The 22,377-nt window shown below is 36.9% G+C and overlaps 2 protein-coding genes and 1 pseudogene across 2 annotated transcripts; 2 read left to right on the top strand and 1 right to left on the bottom strand.

The window, feature by feature from the left end:
- Positions 1–1,957: 1,957 nt before the first annotated feature.
- Positions 1,958–3,773, top strand: LOC132932498 (uncharacterized). The gene is made up of 3 exons (XM_060998886.1): positions 1,958–2,467; positions 2,545–3,089; positions 3,176–3,773. The coding sequence occupies exons 1-3, from the start codon at positions 1,958–1,960 to the stop codon at positions 3,771–3,773; spliced, it is 1,653 nt and encodes a 550-aa protein (XP_060854869.1).
- Positions 3,774–10,552: 6,779 nt separating this feature from the next.
- Positions 10,553–14,257, top strand: LOC132932496 (uncharacterized; annotated as a pseudogene).
- Positions 14,258–18,935: 4,678 nt separating this feature from the next.
- Positions 18,936–20,074, bottom strand: LOC132937389 (uncharacterized). The gene has a single exon (XM_061004208.1). The coding sequence runs from the start codon at positions 20,056–20,058 to the stop codon at positions 18,985–18,987; it is 1,074 nt and encodes a 357-aa protein (XP_060860191.1). The 5' UTR covers positions 20,059–20,074; the 3' UTR covers positions 18,936–18,984.
- Between the last annotated feature and the right edge of the window lie 2,303 nt (positions 20,075–22,377).

Raw genomic sequence — 22,377 nt, 5'->3', positions numbered from 1 at the left:
ATCTTATCATTTTTCGGACAACCAACTCGGCGTGCACGACTACACCACAGAATTCTGTGACTACACCATAGATAATATAATATATATTCTTATATTATCTATGAACTACACTATTTATAACGGACATACGAGATATTACGTACCTATTATATACAATATTATCTATTTTTAAATTATGACTTATGCTATAGTTTCTACTTTCTTTGCGGCTCCTTAAGTTACCAAAGAATATAAAATAATATTATAATAATAATACATCAATGTATAAAAAATAATATTTCTGGAAATCTATTATTTTTTAAACCCTATAGTTTGTAGTAAATATGTAGGTACGCACCTTCGTACCTAGGTGATTTTTCCAATGCATTTTAAAATGCTATGAAAATCAAATTAAAACAAATAAATATGTAACAATAATACAATCATAGTATTAAATAGTATTCAATTTTTATTTGATATTATGTTTTAAAAAAAATCTACTGTGATATTTATTAAATATATTGTATAAATAATATGTAATATTATGCTGTTGTTTTATACATAAAGATCATTTTGAGTTTGTTAGTTTGTTTAGGTACCTACCTTCCTACTTTCTAAACTCTGGAACTACTTTTCCTAATTTGGGTGTGTTTAGATCATTTTTTTAACGTGAATATGTAGCTAATTACTATAGGTAGCGTGGCTCAAACATGAATTTCGTTTTAGATCACGAAAATCTAATACTATTTTGTTAACGTATATGGTATACATGTATTTATTAGGTAGGTTAGGTTAGGTTGCTACTTGCTATTGGTTAAGGTACTATACAGGGTGTCCCACTGAGATCTGACAGATGAAATAACTTTTGTTCTAATTAATAAAGAAAAAAGATTACATTTTAAATGTTGTTTTGTGTATTAAATATTTAAATATAATAATACACTATAAAAGTTTCATATATACACGAGTAATATTTTTAAATTACATCTAAATAACTAAAATCGTTATTCTTAGTTTTAATATGTAATTTCATAGAAATTTGAATTTGAAATGTCTCTAAAAAATAATTGTGTTTTTATGTCTTTTATATATTACATTTGGTTTTAGCATGAACTATTATTAGGATCTTTGTTTTAAATTTTCAATACTTAGCTATAAAAATTGAATATTTTATATTTTTTTAATTGGGTACAATAATGGTTATTGTCAAAATTCAAAGTTTAAATACTTATAAAAAAAATTGTGCTTATGCATTAGCATTTTTAATGTTTTTCTGTTGATATTGTAACAATATATCAGGAATCTTGTATTAAATTTTCAAGCTTTTTAACCCAACGAATAAAATTTTATGGACATAATATTATATAGAAAAAAAACTAAAGAAATTGAAAACTGAAGATGTCCGTAAACAGCCCAAAACAAGTTAGAATATTTTGAAAATGTATAGTGTATAGAAAATGATAATATAAACATTGAGTGAAAATGTCATGTATCTGTAATTTACGGTAAAACAAAGAGTTACACCAAAAAACAAAATCAATTTTGCGTAGAAATTTTCATTTTTCCTTAAATTTTATTTTGTTTTTTCCTGCGCTGTTTAAAACTATTGGAAATTTTCAATTTCAACCCCTTGATTTATACCAACTATAGATTTACTTTTCATCGATCAAGATACTGTTGAAGAAAATCGAAACAGTTTTACGCCCTAAGCCCCAGTGGCGCCAAACACGAGTATCAACTGAGAAAAATTCTCCAGAACTATTTATGAGTGGGCTAGATGAGTGGGTGGTCCCCCCCGACGGGACCCACCTTGTCGTGGTGGGGGGGGCTCACGGGCTAACGCCCGTGCCAAGAGGTTCCATCCTGGGGTTCGCCCCCGGACTACATCGACTTATCCCTGGGCTTGGCTGACTGGGGATAAGAGGCCTGAGCATGCCTTTCGCAATGAAAAACCGGCTCCCTCAACCCCCAAACCGTGATGGGGGTGTCACTTGGCACAGAGGTAGTTGTGTCGGCGTGGAAACACTGCCGCACCCAACAGTATATAGGCTTACCACTGCACCGGGCTCTGCAGTGGTGGACGACCCTTTCCTGTGTTTGCGTGGGACCAAATATGGAGGACAACAAACAGAACCCAGATGCACCAGCTGGCCAATTGGTGCAAAACAGCGGAACACCCACCGGTCAAAGGGTGAATACCTCAGAGGTGAAGAACAAGGAAATAGGAAATGCTGGAGAAATTAAGACTGCAGGGAATCTGGTGACGAAGTTGTTGGCCTCGTCAACTTCAAGTCAAACAAGCCAGAACGACGTAAATATGGAAGAGGCAAATGCACGTTTTTTCAAGTACCTCCAGCAAACATACTCGGTGGCTAAGAGCCTGGATGATGAAGTTGCTATTGCCACCAACATCAAGAGAGAGATAAAAACCCTCATAGTCCAGCTATCGACCAACGTCAAAGGGCGATACAGTGGGGAAGGCTCACGGGTAAAGTGAACGTCAGTACCTCGAGTAGAGGAAACCAAACTGACCTTGGACCCTCTGTACTTCAACCCACAAACGAGGTGCCTCCTGAGCCAAAGACGACAGGAGTACCGTCAGGTCTCCAACCACGGTCGACCCCTGCAGGCAAGATCCCCTCTCCGGATCGCACACGCTTTGAGCTCCTTGCTGCCATCGAGGGACTCCGACAACAGCTGAAAACTCAGGGGGAAGCTGTTGGGAAGCTAACAGAGCAGGTAGAGAGGTTACAGAACCAAAATCAACGACAGGAACTGCCACAACAAAAGTCGCCGAAGCAGCAGCAGCAGCAGCAGCAGCGAGAGCCACAGATGCAAAGAAATCTACAATTTCAACAAAAACAGCGGACAGACGACTCTCAGGACCGCAGCAGTGATACCGGAAACTGGGAAACGGTTGAGAACCGGCGAAAGAATAGGCGTAGGGTCAAGCCACCGCACCAGCGACCATCAAATAGTGAGGCGTTGGAACCACATAGCGACCCCCCGCGAAGACAGCAACGAGACAAACGCCAAGTCGAAACAGGAAACGAGAACGAGAACGGCGAACGAAGGGGAGGTAACGGTAGCTCAGCGGGAAAAATGGCCAGGTAAATCTAAGGAAAAAACTGCCCAAAAACGAAGCAATCATCCTTAATGCACCAACGACCGGGTCAACCTACGCTGATGTCATCAGGAAGGCGAAAGAAGCTGTACCAAACCTAAAAGAGCTCGGCATCGAAGTGGTCGGGACTAGAAGAACAGCAGCAGGTGACATTCTCCTAGAGGTTGGCAGCAAAGAGGAGGCTGAACTCTTTGCTAAAAAACTAAAGGAGAAGCTCGGGAATGAGGTAAGCGTAAGAAGGGCCATGAGAACGGCACCAGTGCTCATCTCAGGACTTGACGAGTCAACAACCATAGAAGAGCTGAGGGCAGTTCTTGCTGAAAGAGACCCAGAGCTAGCAGACATCAAACCCTTCACCATCCGAACAGCAGCCAACGGCTGGAGCACTGCAAAGATCGAGACCTCGATACAGCCGGCATTGCGGCTAGCTGCTGATCCCAAATTGAGGATTGGATGGAGCAACTGCAGGATAAAGCTGCTCGGGGAAAAGAAAAGGGTTTGTTTCCGATGCCTAGAAACCGGGCATGTAGCAGCAGGATGCCAGGGGGAAGATCGTTCCAACCGCTGCATCAAATGTAGGAAGGATGGTCATGTGGCCAAGAATTGCGAAACGCGAGCCACGACTGGGTCAATGCCGCGTAATGAGGCCGGAAGGACCAGGAGGCAATGATTAATCTTCTACAGATTAATCTCAACCACTGTCGAACGGCTCAAAACCTGGTGGAGCAAACAGTGGTTGAAAGAAACATCGACGTGGTTATCGCATGCGACCCCTACGGGATCACAGACGGCAACGGAGGATGGCTAACAAGCAGCGGTACAAATAGGGCCGCAATTAAAGTGTTTGGGAAAAACGCCACGATAGCGAAAATCGAGACCGATGACGAGTTTGTACTGGTAAGGGTAAACGGAGTATTCATTCGCGGAAGCAATGCGTAAGCAGTTCCCGCGGCGTCGTCGGCTCAAAACTGGAAAAAAAAAAAAAAACGGAGTATTCATATATAGTTGCTACGTGTCACCAAACTCCACAATAGCAGCATACCGGGAATTCCTACTACGGCTAGAAAGGAGCGCACAACTGCTAGGACGCCAGGAGAGAATTATCATCGCCGGGGATTTTAACGCGAGATCAGCCGCATGGGGCGACTGGCAGAGTAACACCAGAGGAGAAGAACTCCTAGAGCTCTCTGAAGCAGTGGCGGTTCTGGCATTAAAATTTTGAGGAGGCAACAATTTTGTTCCTACCCATCTGGACTTATTAAAGCGAATCGCACAGTCCTAAAAACTCATTTATTTTGTTTAAATACAATTTTTTTCTTTAAAAATCTGTCAGAGAACGGTTTCATTTTCACTATAACACATAATTAAATGCTAACTACTAAGTTACAATTTGGCAATAAAATGCATGGCCAACAGAATAACCTCTGTAAATAAAAACTTCCACATACCCAAGGATGTTTAGTATAAACGTTGGAATTGAAAGACCTACAAAATACTTTTGAGCCATTTTTGTCTGCAGACAAATACGTCAGAGAAGGAGTTGATTTACCTTGCCTAAGTAAATCGTTTTTGTCACATGTACTCCAACGTCTGTAAGGATGTTCTAAAAGCAATACAATCGGATCATAAATTGGATTCATTTTTAAAAAATATGAAAAAACAACTTGAAACAAAAAAATACTGATCACTTTAATAACTTTAATTTGAAATTAGAATGCTTTATTTTGTTCTCAGAAGACACAACCCACAGTACGAACTTATAATAACTTGATAATAACTCATTTAGTGATAACGTGGAATAAAGTAGGGATTAAATAATATAACTTGTACCCAAAAGTTATAATAATAATTATCGGTCAGCCGCTGTGAGTCACAGCCTGTGACGTTTTCTGACGGAGGCAACGGTAGTGTGCAGCTCCGCGGAGAATCGCGCATGCGCTATTAGCATATTTTATGTGCGTTTGTGTGTGTAAATTTGTGTACACATGTAACGTATCTATAACTGTGGCTGCGATTGCCTCCTGAGAAAGTGGGGAACCACCGACACGGGATGTATGGAGGGGCAGCCGTAGCCTAGTTTATTGTATAGTAATACAGTATGTCAAATTATTACTATATTACTATAAACAATATTATATTCGTCTGTTGTGCACGCGGCAGTGCGGCACGCCGCACAGGCACTTGGGCATTCTCTTACCCATGACTCAAGAGCTGATTAGCACCACGGACTTGAAAGATCGAGACCATGCACGGTATACTCCATAGTCCATAGTTCGTTCAATACATAATTTAAATTTATATTTATATTTATTTTTATTAATTTCCCTTTTATTAAAGTGTCTATGCTTGAAATTATAAGCAAAACATATTTAATAATTTAAATAACATTAACCGTGTAGTTTCTTTTACTTTCAAGGGAGGCACTGCCTCCCTTGCCTCCCCGGGAAAACCGCCACTGCTCTGAAGGACTAGGTCTGGTCATAATCAACACGGGACGAGAGCCCACATTTCATGGTATAGGAGCAGGCTCAACTGTCGACGTCACGTTTGCATCAGAAGGATTTTCCCGCAACATCAGAGATTAGACAGTACTAGACGAAGAAAATTACTCAGACCACCATTACATAACGTACACAGTACAAACGGACGCAAGCTCTAGCAGAGGAAATGACACTCCGCGCAACGATAGGAGCTGGATCACATCCAAGGGCATCTGCGTTGAGGAATTCAAAGCAGGCCTTATGCTAGCGGATTGGATTTCCCCACGGCAAGCTGACATGGGGGAGTACAATTTAGCTGATGCCTTCGAAAAAAGGATGACCGTCGCATGCGATTTTGCACTCCAGACGAACCCGAAATGCGATGTGGCAAAAAAGCCCCAGCACTGGTGGAACCCGGAGATAGCTCAACTCCGCTCCAGCTGCACTGCAGCAAGAAGAGCATTAAAAAGAGCAGTGACCAGGCGGACCAGGAACGGCGGAGAAACAGCGGCGACAGAAGACCTGCTGGAGAACCTTAAATCCCGCAAAAAGTCCCTCAGGACGGAGATAGCAAAGAGCAAAGAACGCGCGTGGAAAGAACTACTCGAAACCGTAGAAAACGACATATGGGGCAAGCCGTATAAGCTGGTATTGAGGAAACTGCAAGGCCCACCAGCGACGGCGAACATGGAGCCCACGATGCTAAAGGAAATCGTCGCGACGCTCTTTCCAACGAAGCCACCACCTAGCCAAATAGAGTACAGCCGTGACACCCCCATCCCATTCTTCACGCAGGACGAGGTCTGTGAGGCCTTCAAACGTATGGCCCCCAGGAGGAAAGCGCCCGGCCCGGATGGACTTACCAACTGCATACTCACAGCAGCCCACAGAGCAGAACCAACCCTCTTCAGGGGAATGTTCAACGAGTGCCTGCGAGTAGGTGACTTCACCACGAGATGGAAAAACTCAAGGTTAGTGCTACTCCGCAAGGGACAAAAACCAGTAAACGAACCATCGTCATACAGACCCTTATGTTTGCTGAACGATGTTGGAAAGCTCTATGAGCTACTCCTAGTGCAGAGGCTCGAAAGACACTTGGAAAGCACACAAGGCCTCGCGGACGAACAGTATGGTTTCCGGAAGGGTCGCTCGACCGAGGACGCAATAAGCACACTGGAGTCGACCGCAAATGCGGCACTCGGAAAATACGAACTTTGCGTCGCCGTAAGCCTCGACATTAGAAATGCGTTCAATTCCATTGGCTGGGACCACATAAAGACAGCGCTGCAAAAGTGTGATGTCCCCAAGTACCTGCTGCAGACATTCCAAGCCTACTTCAAGGAGAGATCCGCAACGTTGGCACATTCCCACTCCGCTACTGGTCAACTAGAGATTAACATAACATGCGGCGTGCCGCAGGGTTCGGTAGTCGGTCCGACGCTGTGGAATGTAGCGTACGACAGAGTATTAAGAGCCCGGTGCCCGGAATCCACAAAGATATATAAGAGGATTTAGGATTCACCAACGATACGCTCGTCATGGCTTGGGGCAAAACAACCGAAGATGTGGAAAGGCGAATAAACGAGGCGTTAGAAGTGGTAGCAGAAGAGATCAGCATATTCGGACTGTCATTAGCGATGGAGAAGTCCGAAGCCGTATTATTCAAAAGGCAATACAAAAAAAGGAAACCCACCATCAGACTGAACGGCGCGGATGTACCAATAACGAAGACAATGAGGTATCTTGGACTGACAATAGACGAGAAGCTGATGTTTAGAGAACATATAAAGGAAGCAGCTAAAAAGGGACAGCGGGTGCTGACGTCACTCAAGAGACTAATGCCGAACATAGGCGGACCCACGGAACCACGCAGACGACTGCTGGTAAGTGTTGTCCAGTCGGTGATGCTGTACGGTGCCCCGATATGGGCAACCTCGCTGGAGTACTCCAAGGTCATCAGAGGAGAACTGCTAAAGGTACAACGGCAAGCGGCACTTCGCAGTATCTGTGGGTACCGCACAATATCATACGACGCGACATACATTTTAGCGTCGACCCCTCCAATTGACCTCATAGCAATGGAGAGGAGGAAGCTGTTCCAAATCAGAAGAGGGTTGACGAGGAAAACAGTTCAAGAGGCAAAATGTGACACAATGGTGGAATGGTTGCAGAGGACGGAAGACGCCAAAAAAGGGGAATGGACGCGGACACTAATTCATGACGTACGAGGCTGGGTGATGAGGAGACATGGGAGCATGGACTTCCATCTCACTCAAGTATTATCTGGGCATGGCTGCTTCAGTTATTACACCCACCGAATAGGGAAAAAAGAGGAGCCAAACTGTAGGCACTGTCCATCAACACTAGACAATGCGCACCACACGCTGGTTGAATGTAGGGCATGGGCAGCTGAAAGAGAGGAGTTAGAAGCAGAGATCGGCCAGCTGGACATCGGCACTCTGATCGGGAAGATGCTCAGCAACACTCAGGCTTGGGAAGCAGTGTCCGCATTCGCGAAACGGACGATGAAGCAGAAGGAGGCGTTGAAGCGTGCCTAGCAGCTGGAAGAGAGGAACATGACAAACTAGCTAGTTAAGTTATACCTTTGTGGGTCAAAGACCAAAATAGGGTGGTTAGAGGCCCCCATAAAATGTAATAATCAATAAATGTATTGTGTTTTTAACTAATATTTCCACAATAAACGATGGGTGACGGGGAGAAGTAATACCTTAGGGTTAAGTTCCTCCCCCCCACTCGATAAAAAAAAAAAAAAAAAAAAAGGTGGGTGGTGATAATAAGTCATCAGTTATTACTTATTAGTGGTAATTAATACTTAAAGGCAGTATATAGTGATTTTAATGCACTATTTGAGAGTTGCTAAACTTTTTTTAAGTAGGTAGGTCTAACACCAGTATTTTTTCCTCATATCATGAAATTAATAGAGATCAGCGCCACTGCTTAGCCCCCAACGGTGATGACAGACACAAAAATTAAAAACTAAAAATACATACATCAAATGTTAAATAGTATTTCTATGACAAATAATTATGTATGCTACTAGATAGCGCTCATGTCGCTTTAGCAAATTCCGGATATTTACGGTCCGTGATATTTCAGAGCACGTATTTTTGCTTTCCGGGATTGAACGGTCCGGTAATTTAAAGTCCAGGACATTACAGTCCGTGATATTATGGTTCAATATTTTTGAATTCCGTAAATTTACGGTCCGTATATTTACTATCCGCGGGATTTTTTTTCCGGATTTTTACGGTCCACCTTATTATTTTCCGAACATTTACGGTGCCCCATATTTCTTACTGTGGTTTCACCTCTTAAAAAGTAATATGATAATGCTCTCATAGAAGAGTCACCAGCATAATATCTGAAATTGTATATGTATAATCGGTAATTCTATAATATATACCAAAATTATTTATAATTAATTTTACAATCATGTTTCCAAAAAAATTTTTATTTTAAAAATGTATACTCAAAAAGGGGTCAAGTGGATGTCGCTTCGCTGTACAGTAGGTTACAAGTGAGTTACTGTAATGGATTGTATTAAATTTGAATCCAATGATATAGTATCCAACTGACTCTGGAGACAAATACCATAGATAATTGATACATTTTTTTAGTGTAACTTCAGATAACTTTTCATATATTGTCTTATAATCATAAAGATCACGCAAAAATTGTAAATCTTGGCGTGGTGCAAAACAAGCATTTGGGGCATTGAACCACGCATTAACATAGCAACGAACAATAAATATACAAATATCACGAACTGAATCGTATTCTCTTTTGTTTAATTTATATTCTTGACGATGTATAAATATTTTTAAACAATATATGGCCTTCGACATCCAGCGAGCATGATGAATTGCTCCTGGAACTCGAAAAAAGATTCCACGAGCAGGAGTACCATTTAAAAATATAACAGTTAGTTCAAGAAATTCTCGGTAATCTTCCCTACATTGAATCTTAGTTAATTCAGTCATGCAAAATTTTAAAATACATTCAGTCAAATTATTTAAATGTTGACTAACTTCAATGTCTTGGAGTCCAGGTTTGAAGTTGTTAAGATTAAGTTTTGGCCACGCTGATTGAAACCGTTGAAATAAAGGGACGTTTGGCCCAGATGTTGAACCGAATTTATGATCAAAAACACTTCTCAAAATTATCTCATAAATGTGATGACGACAGGGTAAATACAATAAACTTCTTTCCAACCATTGTTCAAGTAAAACACATGTACCACCGTTCGGCCTAAGCATACAAATTTAAATGCTTGAATTATTAAAATAAATATGTTATGATAAAATTGTGTATTTCTATACTAACTCGTGTTTGACGCAGTAGTATCAAAGCACATTGCTTTTACGTGATCCATTAATCCCCACTCAGCTAGGTATTGGTAAATAGCTTGTGCTTGAGCTTTTGAAGTGCCTTGTAATAACTTAGGTACACCTAATAGTTGTTCACTACCATTATTAGTTATAACAATTGGCAATCTATCAACAGTTTGTTTTCCAGTTAAATCAGGGAGCAATTTACCATCCCAGTGTAAGACTATTGCATTTAATTCAGATGTTAAAAATGTTTTACGAATATTGTTTGCTAAAACAATACGCGATTGCTCGCGATACCGTTTTATGGAAGATCTGTTCACAACTAAATCGCTAACTTCAACTTTAAGGCCAAGCGCACACGGTGCAACTGTTCTGGGACAAAAGTTGCAGATCAGTTGCAAACGCAACTGTTTTGTGACCTTGGTATCGTACAGCTTTGGCGTCCGCACACGAGGCGATAAAACTAAAATTAGTTTGCAATCAGTTTACAATCAGTTGTACACAATCGTTTCCCGCGGTTGCAGTTGCGTTGTTAATATAATTAACCACGTGTAGTATTCGTGCTAATATACCTAATATATTCAATTTGTTGTTTACGTTTCTTACGATTTCTGAAAATGAGTGACCAGGAACTTAACTTAAAATTTGTCAAGGAGGTTGAGAAGCATGAGAAGCTGTATAATTATAGACTTCCTGCGTATTTCCAGGAAAGATTTGACGGAGAAAGCATGGCAAGATGTGGCTGCCCAAGTTAATATGCCAGGTATGAAAAGTTCAGTAATTTATTACTATTTAAAATGTATTGTATTTGCAGGGCCGGATCTTAGCTTTTTAACACCCGGGGAAAATAAAAAAAATACGCCCATTTCAGGGAGATAACCAAAATTAGTATTTTTTTATATGAAAAATCAAGCACACACACAGTATTGTGAGGACCAACCATTTACAAAGCCTTTTGCAATATACTTGACCAATAAATTATTGGTCACACATATATCTCTAGGACCTCTCAAAAAAAAAAATGCAAATGCTAGAAGTTATGAGCCCTAATAATAATATTAAATAATATATAATGTGCAAGAAAACGATGTCATTTACCAAACTTTATTATATCATTAATCGGAGAGTAGGTACCTACATTAATCTATGATAAACCATAGGCGTGTACCTACCCAGGGCATGTACCAGTTGCCCCCAAAAGTACCTTTTTTTATACCGATTCCCCCAAATTACTAAGAGCAAAATGTACCAGTTGCCCTCATATGTAAATATATAAACGATTAAAATATATAGCCCGTAAAATAGGGGAGGTTTATATACAAATAATAATTAAATATAATTATTATAACAAAAACATAGTACATAATATTATATCTAATTTATTTACTATTTTTTTTTCGACAAATTATCACATTGAATATGCCGCTTTTCATTTATAATTATATTATTTATTATGAATTTTTTCTATCATTTTAATACTATTTTTTTGTGAAAAATTATTACATTGAATGGCACATAATTATAATATTTTTATTTTATTGACTATTGTATTCATATTATTTGTTAGTGGGGTTAGATCATTCACTGTAGTGAGTCCCTCCCGGGCTGGCGATGGCTGACGCGACCCGTTCTATCATTTTATGCTATTTTAAATAATTTTATTTATTATTTGTATATTTACCTCCCCTATTTTACTGGCTATATATTGTAATCGTGTATATAGTATATATTAACGCTGCCGTGGGGGGCAACTAGTCAACACCCCCTACACACCCGCTGACTGTTGCAGACGGGGATTTTGTCCTTTTTAATTTGTTAACCAATGTTATTAGTTATTATTTATTAATTATCTCGTATAAAAATAAAATAATTTTATTTTTTAAAATATTACACAATATGTCCTTTAAAATATTATTTTGTAGTTTTGACTTTTGTTTTAAAGTCCACTTTCAATTTTTAATTTTCAAATTTAAAACCTTAAAAATACGCCCACGAAAATTATACGACCGGGGATAAATCCCCGACTTCTCCCCCCCCCCCCCCCCTTAGATCCGGCCCTGTGTATTTGTATTTTGTAAACGTGAAGAAAATTTGCATTAAAATATTACCTATATAGTTACAAGACTGCATTGTGGTATAAATATTGTATATCGTATATACATATTACATAATATTTATACGAAATTTCAACTACAAAATTATTTGCAAATTTACTATGGTCAATAATAAATATTGTAGATGGCAAAAATAAGATTTATATTTTTGATATTACGCTTATATTTTAAAATAATCTTTAAAAATAAAAAATGTAGAGTAGGTAGGTTATACGATTAATTAAAAATGAATGAATTATAATATTTTTTTATGCTAGTGAAATACTCGCATTTAATTAGATTATGTTAAGAATGTTTTAAAAAATTAAGTCATAACTGTACAATTATTCTGGATTCCCTTCTGGTACTGCGAATTCCCACTGCCAGGGTAGACTTGCACTTGGAGAAAGGAAATAGTTTGCCAAATAATTTCTCAAAGTAGTCGCTGAAGAACCTTCGTGTATCGATATATCTCGTACTCGTATGTTGGTCGGTACTTCCGCTGTCTCGTTCATTTGTGCCGTGTCGTGGGGTCTGTACTCAATTCCTTCTCGTTTCCGTACAAAATTGTGAAGGAAGCAGGCAGATTTTATTATATTATTCACTGTCGTTGGATCACGACATCGTATGGGCCCATTCAACACTGCAAACTTTTCTGCTGCCATACCAAACACACATTCAATAGATTTTCTTCCACGGCTCAATCTATAATTAAATATTCTCTTCGTATTATCGAGGGTTCTACTTGAATAGGGTCTCAATAAGTTTCGAGACAGTGGAAACGCTTCATCTCCGACAAAGTAGTAAGGAAATGGAGTGTTCCTTTCATCATGTCGTAATGGGGAGGGTGAAGGGATGTTAAAACCTCCATGGGTTATCCAGTAGTTCATTGCACATGCTTTAAAAATTCCTCCGTCACTGTTACGTCCGGCAAAACCCGGTTCAATAACGGTGAAAAGGCCATCTGCGTCACAACATGCCATAAGTACTGTAGAGTGGAAGTGCTTATAGTTGAAATTTTCAGAACCTGTGTGTGGAAATTTCTCAATTCGGATGTGCTTCCCGTCCAATGCACCAATGCAATTGGGAAGGTTCCATAGCAGCTCAAAACGATCAGCAATGTGTTTAAATTGATCTTGTGTTGGTACAGGCATATGAATATCTTTCAGTACATTCCAAATGATCTCTGTAGTTTCCTTGATAATTTTTCTGACTGTGCTTTCACCTCTTGCAAAATATAACGAAAGCGCAACAAATGTTCCACCAGTAGCCAAGTACCTGTAATAATACGAATTTCAATACAAAGTTCTACAACTTTATCGATGATAAATATTTATTTATTTTCCTACATATCATATATTATTTCGTAGGCCATATTCTAGAACATTATATTTGGCATCACCTATGCATGGTATAACTTTTGAAAGATAAGGAGATTAGAACTTAAACTAAAACCAAAAATTTTTGAGATAGTAAAAATTTAAAAATTTAAAAATTCAAGCGTAAGGTTAGGTTATATTATATATTATAGTGACCTACTCTATGACCGAGGTCCACTTCACCCCAACTGTACAGCAGAGCAAGTTTTCGATTTCTTTTTTTGATTTCAGCTGCTGAATGCAAAGAGAAGTGGCGAAATCTACGTACAGTTTTTATGCGTAAAATTAAACCACCACCAAGTGGAGCTGGAGCAAAAAAAAAGGCATACTATTTGGAAAACGCCATGCATTTTTGTTTGCCATTTATAAAAACATCCGCTCCTCTATCAACCGGAAATTTGCCACCAGTACCACTCAACTCGCCTAGTGAAGATGTCGAAAATACGGAAATATTTCAAGATAGTGGATCCCAAATGGATTTATCTCAAGCATTTGTACATACCCAAACATTATTCCCTAACTCTCCAGTACATTCACCGTCTCATCTTAGTAATTCAACCGAAAATTTAACACCATCTCAACAAACAATTGATCCACCGGTACAGTTTTCATCGTCCAATCAAGCAAAGAAAAAATTGACTTTGAAAAAAAAACATCAGCAGCAGATGCAGATCATTCTGTAGCTGAATATTTTAAGGCAAAACGAGCAAGGTTGCAGATAAATGAGGCAGAGAATGGCTCTCAAAAAATTGATAGACAACAGGGTATCAAAATGTTTCTACTCAGTCTAATACCAGAATTGGAAGATCTAAGTGATTCTCAAATCAAATTATTCAAGCGGCGTGTTTAACCAGCCACAGGCATCAACATTCCACACAATGATCCCATCAGTGTCTGATTCCTCTCACGTGTCGCAAACAGCAGATTTTTACAACGATTTTTCACATGGTCTACAAGATTCAGATATATAAATTGTATTTTTAAAAAAAAAAACCGTTTCTCTAATTGTAAATTTAAATAAAATTGATTTGCTTACCTATTTTTTTTTTTGTATATCTAATAATTTGAAATATTTTGTAGAATAAAATTAAAAATGAACTTACCGCAATGTGATCAATATTCTTTCACCAGCAGGCACACATTCCCTCATATTTGTGTTCATTTTCTCCAGGAAAGGGCCAACCATCCTAGCTAATTCCTGATAAGTTTCTTTCGACATTCTGTAGAAAGAAATAAACTTTCTATCCGTCTGAGATAATTCCTGTGCTGCTACAAATAGCCTTAAGTTCGCATTTTCTTTTATGTATGGATGTACCCAATGCTCCCTCTGTATTCTGCGTAGCTTGCGGTATTGATAATAATCAATGATGTCTTCTTCATTTGAATCTGAATTTGACATAGCAAAAAACCGAAAAAACAACTGCACTGTTCGAATAGATTAACACCAACTGATCTAAAATCAGTCATGTCCATGTGCGGACACCAGTTTTGTACTGGTTTCAAACTGGTTGTAAACTCAACTGATCTGCAACTTTTGTCCCAGAACAGTTGCACCATGTGCGCTTGGCCTAAGTGCTTCAGCTACTGCAATTATTATGTGCATTGCATCTCTGTCACTAATTTTACAACGGTCAAGGGCTGAAGATAATTTTGCCGTCATGATTTCTTTTCTACCTCGTGTTTTGATAGTGATTTGAGTTTGTGAAATATCCATTATATTAGAATTAGATTCTGTAGAAGGCCCTGGTAAACAGTCAATTTCAGTAGTATTTGGAACTTCGTTGGAAAAATCGTCATCACTGAAATCAGTAGATTCTACAAAATTAAGTAAAAAAAAAAAATAAACAATTTAATAATTTATTAAAAATAAAGGTATAATTAAAGAAAATGACAAACTTACGTTTATTAAAAGTAGCAGCACATTGTTCGTAATGACGTTTTTTTCTAGCATTTAGTTTCTCTTGTCTTTCTTCTTTATCTTTAACCTTTCTCATAAATGCGTAATCTACACCAGATAAATAACCAGGCCTTCCCTTTTGGCGTTGTAAAGTCAAAAACCTTTAGTCTTCCTCCAAACTAATCATCTGCATAGCATTGGCATGAGCTATATCAAATAAATCTTCTAATTGATCTGTAAACTGTTATTCCTTATTTATTTGGTTTTCATTCTTTCTTGTTGCATGTTTCTGTAAATTTCTCCATTCATTATACATTTTTTCTAATTTGTCAACACAACGTGGAAAATCTCTTGTTGGTATTCGCGCTTTTTCCCAAAATACAATTGTTTCTTTTAAAACTAAAGAGCAACTCTTTCTCACATTAAGCTTAACTTTTCTGAGATTATAAAACAAAACCTTTAACACTTGCATGTTTGATGGTAACTTACTACCTATAACTTGATTTGCATCGTCTCCGATCAAATATATTTTTGTTTGATCACGAAGTTCGTATGCTAGTGACATTATAACAACTATTTTATAAATGTACTTTGTAGTAACGACACCAGTGACTTTACAATGACTAATGACAAATACGAACATTCACAGTCACCGAGATTATAATTCACATTAGATATCAAACGTAATTAAGATAAAAACGGACTATGTACGATTAAAATATAAACCGTATCGGTGAGGTATTTTTCTATTTACATCCATGACTACGGTATATTATAGTAGCAACTTTAAGGGCTTTGGGGCACGGGTTAAATTTATCCGATTATATTAAAATGTTGTATACATAATTTTTATACACATTGGAACCTTTTTGGAGGCATCGGTCATAAATAATCAAAAAAAAAAAAAATCCCTGTAAATAAGAACCACCCTAATCCACATTGACAGATGATATATTTTAACCTTACTAAAAGTAAAAACAATGAAGTTAATTTACTAAAATGTATTTATGTCTTTAAGCTAAGGTAATTTTTATAAGATAAGGTATTACTACTTACGCTACAAAATGATGTTCCAATACACTGCCTACTTAATAAAATGTTAAAAAGTGGCAATACTTTTTCCTAGTTTTTAAATATCCATAATTATGTTGATTATGATTGAACATTTAAGTATGAGCTTCACGAAATAGATTATAGAATTTAGATTTTATAGATTAATTTCACATTTTAAGCTTGTTGGATATCAAAAGACTTCAATTTGAATGATTGTTTTGTGCCTGAAACTAAATATAAAAATTGAGACAACTTAGGCCCAGTTGCACACAAATCATCCAATATTTATTTTATTGGCCCAATAATATATTGGCTCCATAAGTTTTATTGGTTATAGGTACTATAGATACCTAGTTAAATATTAAAAATCGTTGCACAAACCATTATTTAAATTATTATTATATTGATAATATAAATGTGTTGATAACAGAAGATATTTGACATTAATTAGTTTTATTTTATCGAACCAGAAACTCTCAACAGTCATTGTAATTACATGCAAGTTTTGGGTAAGATAATAGCAATATCCATGTTGGCAGATAATATTTTACATTTCTGAAAGTAAAAACGAATTTAAATTTAAAAATAATGAAATAAATTTACTAAAATGTATTCAATCCAGTTGTTTTTATAAAATGTTGTATACTAACTTACCATTCAAAATAATTTTGCAGGTAGGTCGTCTAGGTACTCTAAAAAAAATGTTAATGAATACATCTAACAATTGTTTCTAGTTTTCGCATAGTTGTAAAATTATTTGAACATATCCAAATTTTGACACGTTATTGAAATAACTCAAGTTAAGTTGAAACGTTAGTTTATCATATTGTGTTAGTTATTAATGAATGACTTTTAAGCAACCGGGCAAAAGACTGTACATAAAACACAGTAGTATTCATCACAAAATAATATAATATCCATAACATTATATTTCATCATGGTAATATTTAATATCTATAAATTATAATCAATAAAAAATTTATAAAACCTAACCGTCTCTATTGACTTCTGATAAGGACAAATAAAAATTGTCTACATATTGCACATTACTAGCAAATTTGAGGTGTAGCGCTTGAGAGCTTCAAGCGGAAATATTCTAAAGAAATATAGTTCTAAATGTTAAAATATTAGCGCTAGTAGTTTTTTTTACAGCTGTTTTATATCACTGTTTACAATCAATATTTGTCCTGTATAATATTTTTAGGGCCGTTCTTACAATATTCGGTAAAGTGTCAGTTAATTACTTCATGATATAAATAATTGGAGTTACTAATTTGTAGGTGTCTTGCAGTCTTGAAAAGAATACTTTTATTTTGTATTCGGAATACATATCCGAATAAATGTATTCAGAATACGTATTCGAATACTTTAAAAAGTATTTGAATACTATTAGAATACTTTCACAACTAGTTTTATGTTAGTTTTTGAATGGTTGATAAAACATAGTAATATGATACGGTCGATATGGGCCATATAGGACAAATGGACGGAGTTCATGTAAAGGGGGACAAGTCAATTTTTGACATTTTCGGTTTATATGTTAAAATTATAGGAAATTTCACCCCGGATCTGATGGTCAAACTGTCGTTTGCATGTGACCATTTGTTATCAAATTATTTCCAAATGCGTCAAAACATCGTTACATGCATCAGGACAAGTCAAAACATCGTTATGCGGAAGGGGACAAGTCATATTATAAATTATTATTTTCCATAAATAGCGTTTGTTAACATTGTTATTAATAATAATTATTATATTCAACTATCATTGTTCCAAAAGCATACGACTAAACGACTTGACATGATTAATAATTTGTGAAGTAAAAAGTATTATTATTTTAAAAAAAGCTTTTATTTACGTTGATTATACACAATATTCATACTATGTCAAAAAGAATTCAACGAATGATGAATCTGGCCAGTGGTAAGTGCTATTTTATTACTTATTACTCATATTAATATATTGACATAAAAAATGAAACAATATGAAGTAGGTAAATAAATTATACTAAACAATTATAATTCATTTTCACTTTCATTTGACTTTAGATATAAATAGATTTCAACCAGTTAAGAGGAAACTGCTGTTTACAAAAAATGTAAATCCTACAAAAAAACATGTACAGGTAATAAATAGTTTTTTATAATTATTATATTGTATTAAGTAGTGTATTTAAAACTCCTAAAAATGTATGAAGTCTTATGAATTATTTTTATTATTCATAATATTATACCTATTAATACCCATTAAATTTACCAATGATTTATTATATAAAAATATTTATATGTTTTGTATTTATGTTTCTAAAGGAATGGGTGAATAATAGTGATCCATCCTATATTTTAAATGAAAATAATCATGAAGTTGATCCATGTTATAATAATGTATGTAGTATGTTATATTATCAATTGATAAAATAATTAAATAGGTACTTTCATTATTTTAGATTAAATAATAAAATATATTGTTTTAATTTTGTTATTTAGGGTATAGACGAGTGTATAGATAATAGTGTAGTGAACATCAATGGTGAAGATTTTTTTTTTTTTTTTTTTATTAATGATAAGGCTTCAACAACTAAGGTTATTAGCCTGCAGAAGGTTATAACAATGAAAAATTATAAATATTTACAACTTATTGTTTAAATGTGTATAATAAAAAAATTTGTATATAGCTTCTGTGTTTTCTTCGCTGAGGGCAAGTCGGAGAGAAGATGAATTTTTGAATATTTTCCGAGCTACGGCGTATTTTGGACATCTAGTGACAATGTGGTCGATCGACAGGTCCACGTTGCATGCGTCACATTGTGGAGCAGGTTCCTTGGTGATGAGGAATGAGTGGGTGAGATGAGTGTGGCCTATTCTGGCGCGGGTTATAATGACCTCATCCCTTCTTTTGAGGTTACAGGAGAAGTTCCATTTTTTTATAGAGGGCTTGATATTTCTCAGTTTATTTGAAAGAGGGACGCTGGTCCATTTTGTTTGCCATGTGTCAGAGATTTTGGTGTTAATAATGTCGAGCAACTCTGAGGATGTAGTTAGGTTTATTTTTAAGGCATTATGAGGAAGTGTGGCTTCATTTGCGGATTTATCTGCTCTTTCATTGCCAGAAATGCCGACGTGAGAGGGGACCCACATGAAAGAGAAAGTTTTGTTAGAGATAGATATCAGTTTTTGGATGTGTTGTACTAGTTCATTCTTGGAGTATGGATTCGAGATAGATATTAAAGCACTCAGAGAGTCACCTATGATTGTGAAAGAATCCGAACTTGAGGAGGAGGCGATTTTCAGTGCTTCAAAGATGGCGTAAGTTTCTGCTGTGTAGATATTAGTGCTAGGAGGGAGAGAGAATTTATGATTTTCATGACCTATGATTGTTGCAAAGCCCACTCCATTAGAATTTTTGGATGCATCAGTGTATATGTGTGTGCTGCTGGAGTATTGTTGGGACATTATTTCCGAGAAGAGATTGCGGATGATAGTGCTGTCAGTGGAGTGTTTGCAGTAGTTGGTGAGTTGAGTGTTGATATTCGGAGACCACAGCCAAGGGGGCGACGGATGTTGTACTTTGCTCAATGTTTGAGTTTGAAGGCCGAGGTTATCACTGATAATTTTGAAATATTCAAAAATAGTTTTCCTGTTGTTGGCTGAGTTGTAGGAGAGAGGATTATGGAGTATCTTACTGGCTATATGATTGGGCATACTTTTGATTCTTGATATGAATTTAAGTATCTGGGTATGACGTCTAAGTTCAAGAGGCAGTTCACCAGCATTACACAAGATACTATCTACCGGGCTACTCCTAAAAGCACCAGTTGCCAGACGTATACCTTGATTGTGTATAGGGTTAATGGTGTTGAGAGCATTACTTTTTGCGGAATTGTAGATTATAGCACCGTAGTCGATTACCGAGAGAATAAGAGACTTGTAGATTCTGAGAAGGCTTTTTGTCTCAGATCCCCATGTATTGTTTCCGAGTGTTTTTATAATTTTCATTCTTGATAAACAGTCTGCTTTGAGTTTTTTCAAGTGCGGGCGCCAGCTTAGTTTATCATCAAACGTGAGACCCAGAATTCGAATATTGCTGGTAAATGTCAGAGGGGTATTCATGAAAGTGATAAGAGGTAGAGGGTCTTTTCTCCTTTTATTGAAGATGATGCATTGAGTTTTAGAGGGAGAAAACGAAAAACCTGATTCTGTTGACCATTTGGTGAGGGCGTTCAGTGACAGTTGAAGGAAATGGGAGGTTGTTTCGATGTGAGACCCACTGCAGTAAATATTGCAATCGTCGGCGAAAAGAGTGTATTTCACGGGTTTAGGGAGACTCTTACAGATGTCATTTATGGCGACTAAGAAAAGAGTCACGCTAAGCGCAGATCCTTGAGGCAGTCCATTAACAATATCATGAGAGGAAGATAGGTGGTTATTGATTTTTACACAAAACTTACGATTGGCTAGAAAATTTTTTATAAATTCTAGGAGGTTTCCGTTGAGGTCCCAACTGTGAAGTAATGATAGCACTCTGTTTTTCCATACCGTATCATATGCTTTTTTTATGTCAAGGGCTATTGTAATAAGGTGCTGGTTGCTCCTAAAGGAGGAGCAGATATCTGTGTGTATTAAGGATAGCGCATCAAGTGTCGAGTGGTTACGTCTAAAGCCACATTGCTCTTTGGCGAGGTGGTTTTCTGATTCTAGGACCCAAATTAAACGTTTATTTATCATTTTTTCAAGGAGTTTGCTTAAAGTGCTAATCAGCGATATTGGTCTGTAATTTTCAATTTCAAATTTGGTTTTACCCGGTTTAGGGATGGGTATTACATTAGCGTTTCGCCATTGATTAGGAAAGAAACCTTTTGTCCATATGGTGTTGTATATATGAAGAAGTGTTTGAGTTCCTATTGCAGGTAAGTTTTTGAGGAAAATGTACGGTATATTGTCAGGCCCGGGGCTCTTGCTGGTGCAAGATTGTAGTGTTGAGGTAAATTCTGACATATCGAAGCAAAGGTTGTAGTGTGCATTTGTTTGACTAAGTTCTGGAACCTTATTGTTGGCGTTTCTGTATGAAATGAAGTCGAGGTCGTAGTTTTCGTCGCTATTGTTCTTTTGAAAGAAATGTGCAAAAGATTCAGAGGCCTTGGGGGTAGAGACAATTTTATCTTGGTTGTAGTATAATATGTCAGGAATTGTTTTGAACTTGTTTCCTTTTAAGGAGTTGATTTTGTTCCATATTATTTTTGGTGGTGTTTTTTGATTTATGGTGGAAGTGAACTCTCGCCATGAAAGAGTTTTGCTATTCTTGGTAATAAAGCGAGATCTGGCTCTAGCATTTTTCAAGAGTATATGGTCTTGGGATGATTTGGTTTTTTTATAGCGGTTAAGTTTCTTTTTGTAATTTAGTATGGCCTCATGACAATCTTTATTCCACCAAGGAACATTTTTCTTTTTAGAAGAAAGGTTGGTTTTTAGTCCGATTGATTTATTGGCTGCTTCTATGATGATGTCCGTGAAAAGTTTAACTATTGAGTCAATTTCAGCCTGATTATCAGAACAATTGAAATCTATTGGATTGTTGATTAGGTCATGTTCAATTAATTCAGAGTAGAGTTCCCAGTTGGGGTTCTGGAGGTTCCAATGGGTACTTAATTGGGAGGGGGGAGAATGGTCAAGGAATTGGATTCCGATTGGCCAGTGGTCGCTGCTGTTATACGATGTTAGTACTTGCCATTCAAATAGTGATGCAGAATTTAAGTCTGTGATAGAAAGGTCGATTGCAGAGAAGGTTCCGTTGGCAATGTTGTGTCTGGTAGGCTCATTATTGTTGAGGAGAAAGAGGTTCTCGTCATCGAGCATCCCGTGGGAGCATCCCCAGGAAATATTTCGGCTGTTAAAATCGCCTAAAAGTAAGAAGGGTTTGGGAAGTTGCCGTATGATATCTATGAGATTCTGTTTTGTGAATATCTTACTGTCAGGAATATAAATATTGCATATACATAAGTGTTTTTGGAATTTAACAAGTGT

Source organism: Metopolophium dirhodum, chromosome 1 (genome assembly GCF_019925205.1).
Source record: "Metopolophium dirhodum isolate CAU chromosome 1, ASM1992520v1, whole genome shotgun sequence".
Lineage (NCBI taxonomy): Eukaryota > Metazoa > Arthropoda > Insecta > Hemiptera > Aphididae > Metopolophium > Metopolophium dirhodum.
This window is presented reverse-complemented; position numbering and strand designations above follow the sequence as displayed.

Bases quoted from the DNA above. Each gene is read 5' to 3' on its own strand.
- LOC132932498 (XM_060998886.1), top strand. From the start codon at position 1,958: ATGGGGGTGTCACTTGGCACAGAGGTAGTTGTGTCGGCGTGGAAACAC. The intron at 2,468-2,544 runs GTAAAGTGAACG...CCCACAAACGAG, and splicing joins ACAGTGGGGAAGGCTCACGG to GTGCCTCCTGAGCCAAAGAC. The intron at 3,090-3,175 runs GTAAATCTAAGG...TGATGTCATCAG, and splicing joins TCAGCGGGAAAAATGGCCAG to GAAGGCGAAAGAAGCTGTAC.
- LOC132937389 (XM_061004208.1), bottom strand. From the start codon at position 20,058: ATGCCCAATCATATAGCCAGTAAGATACTCCATAATCCTCTCTCCTAC.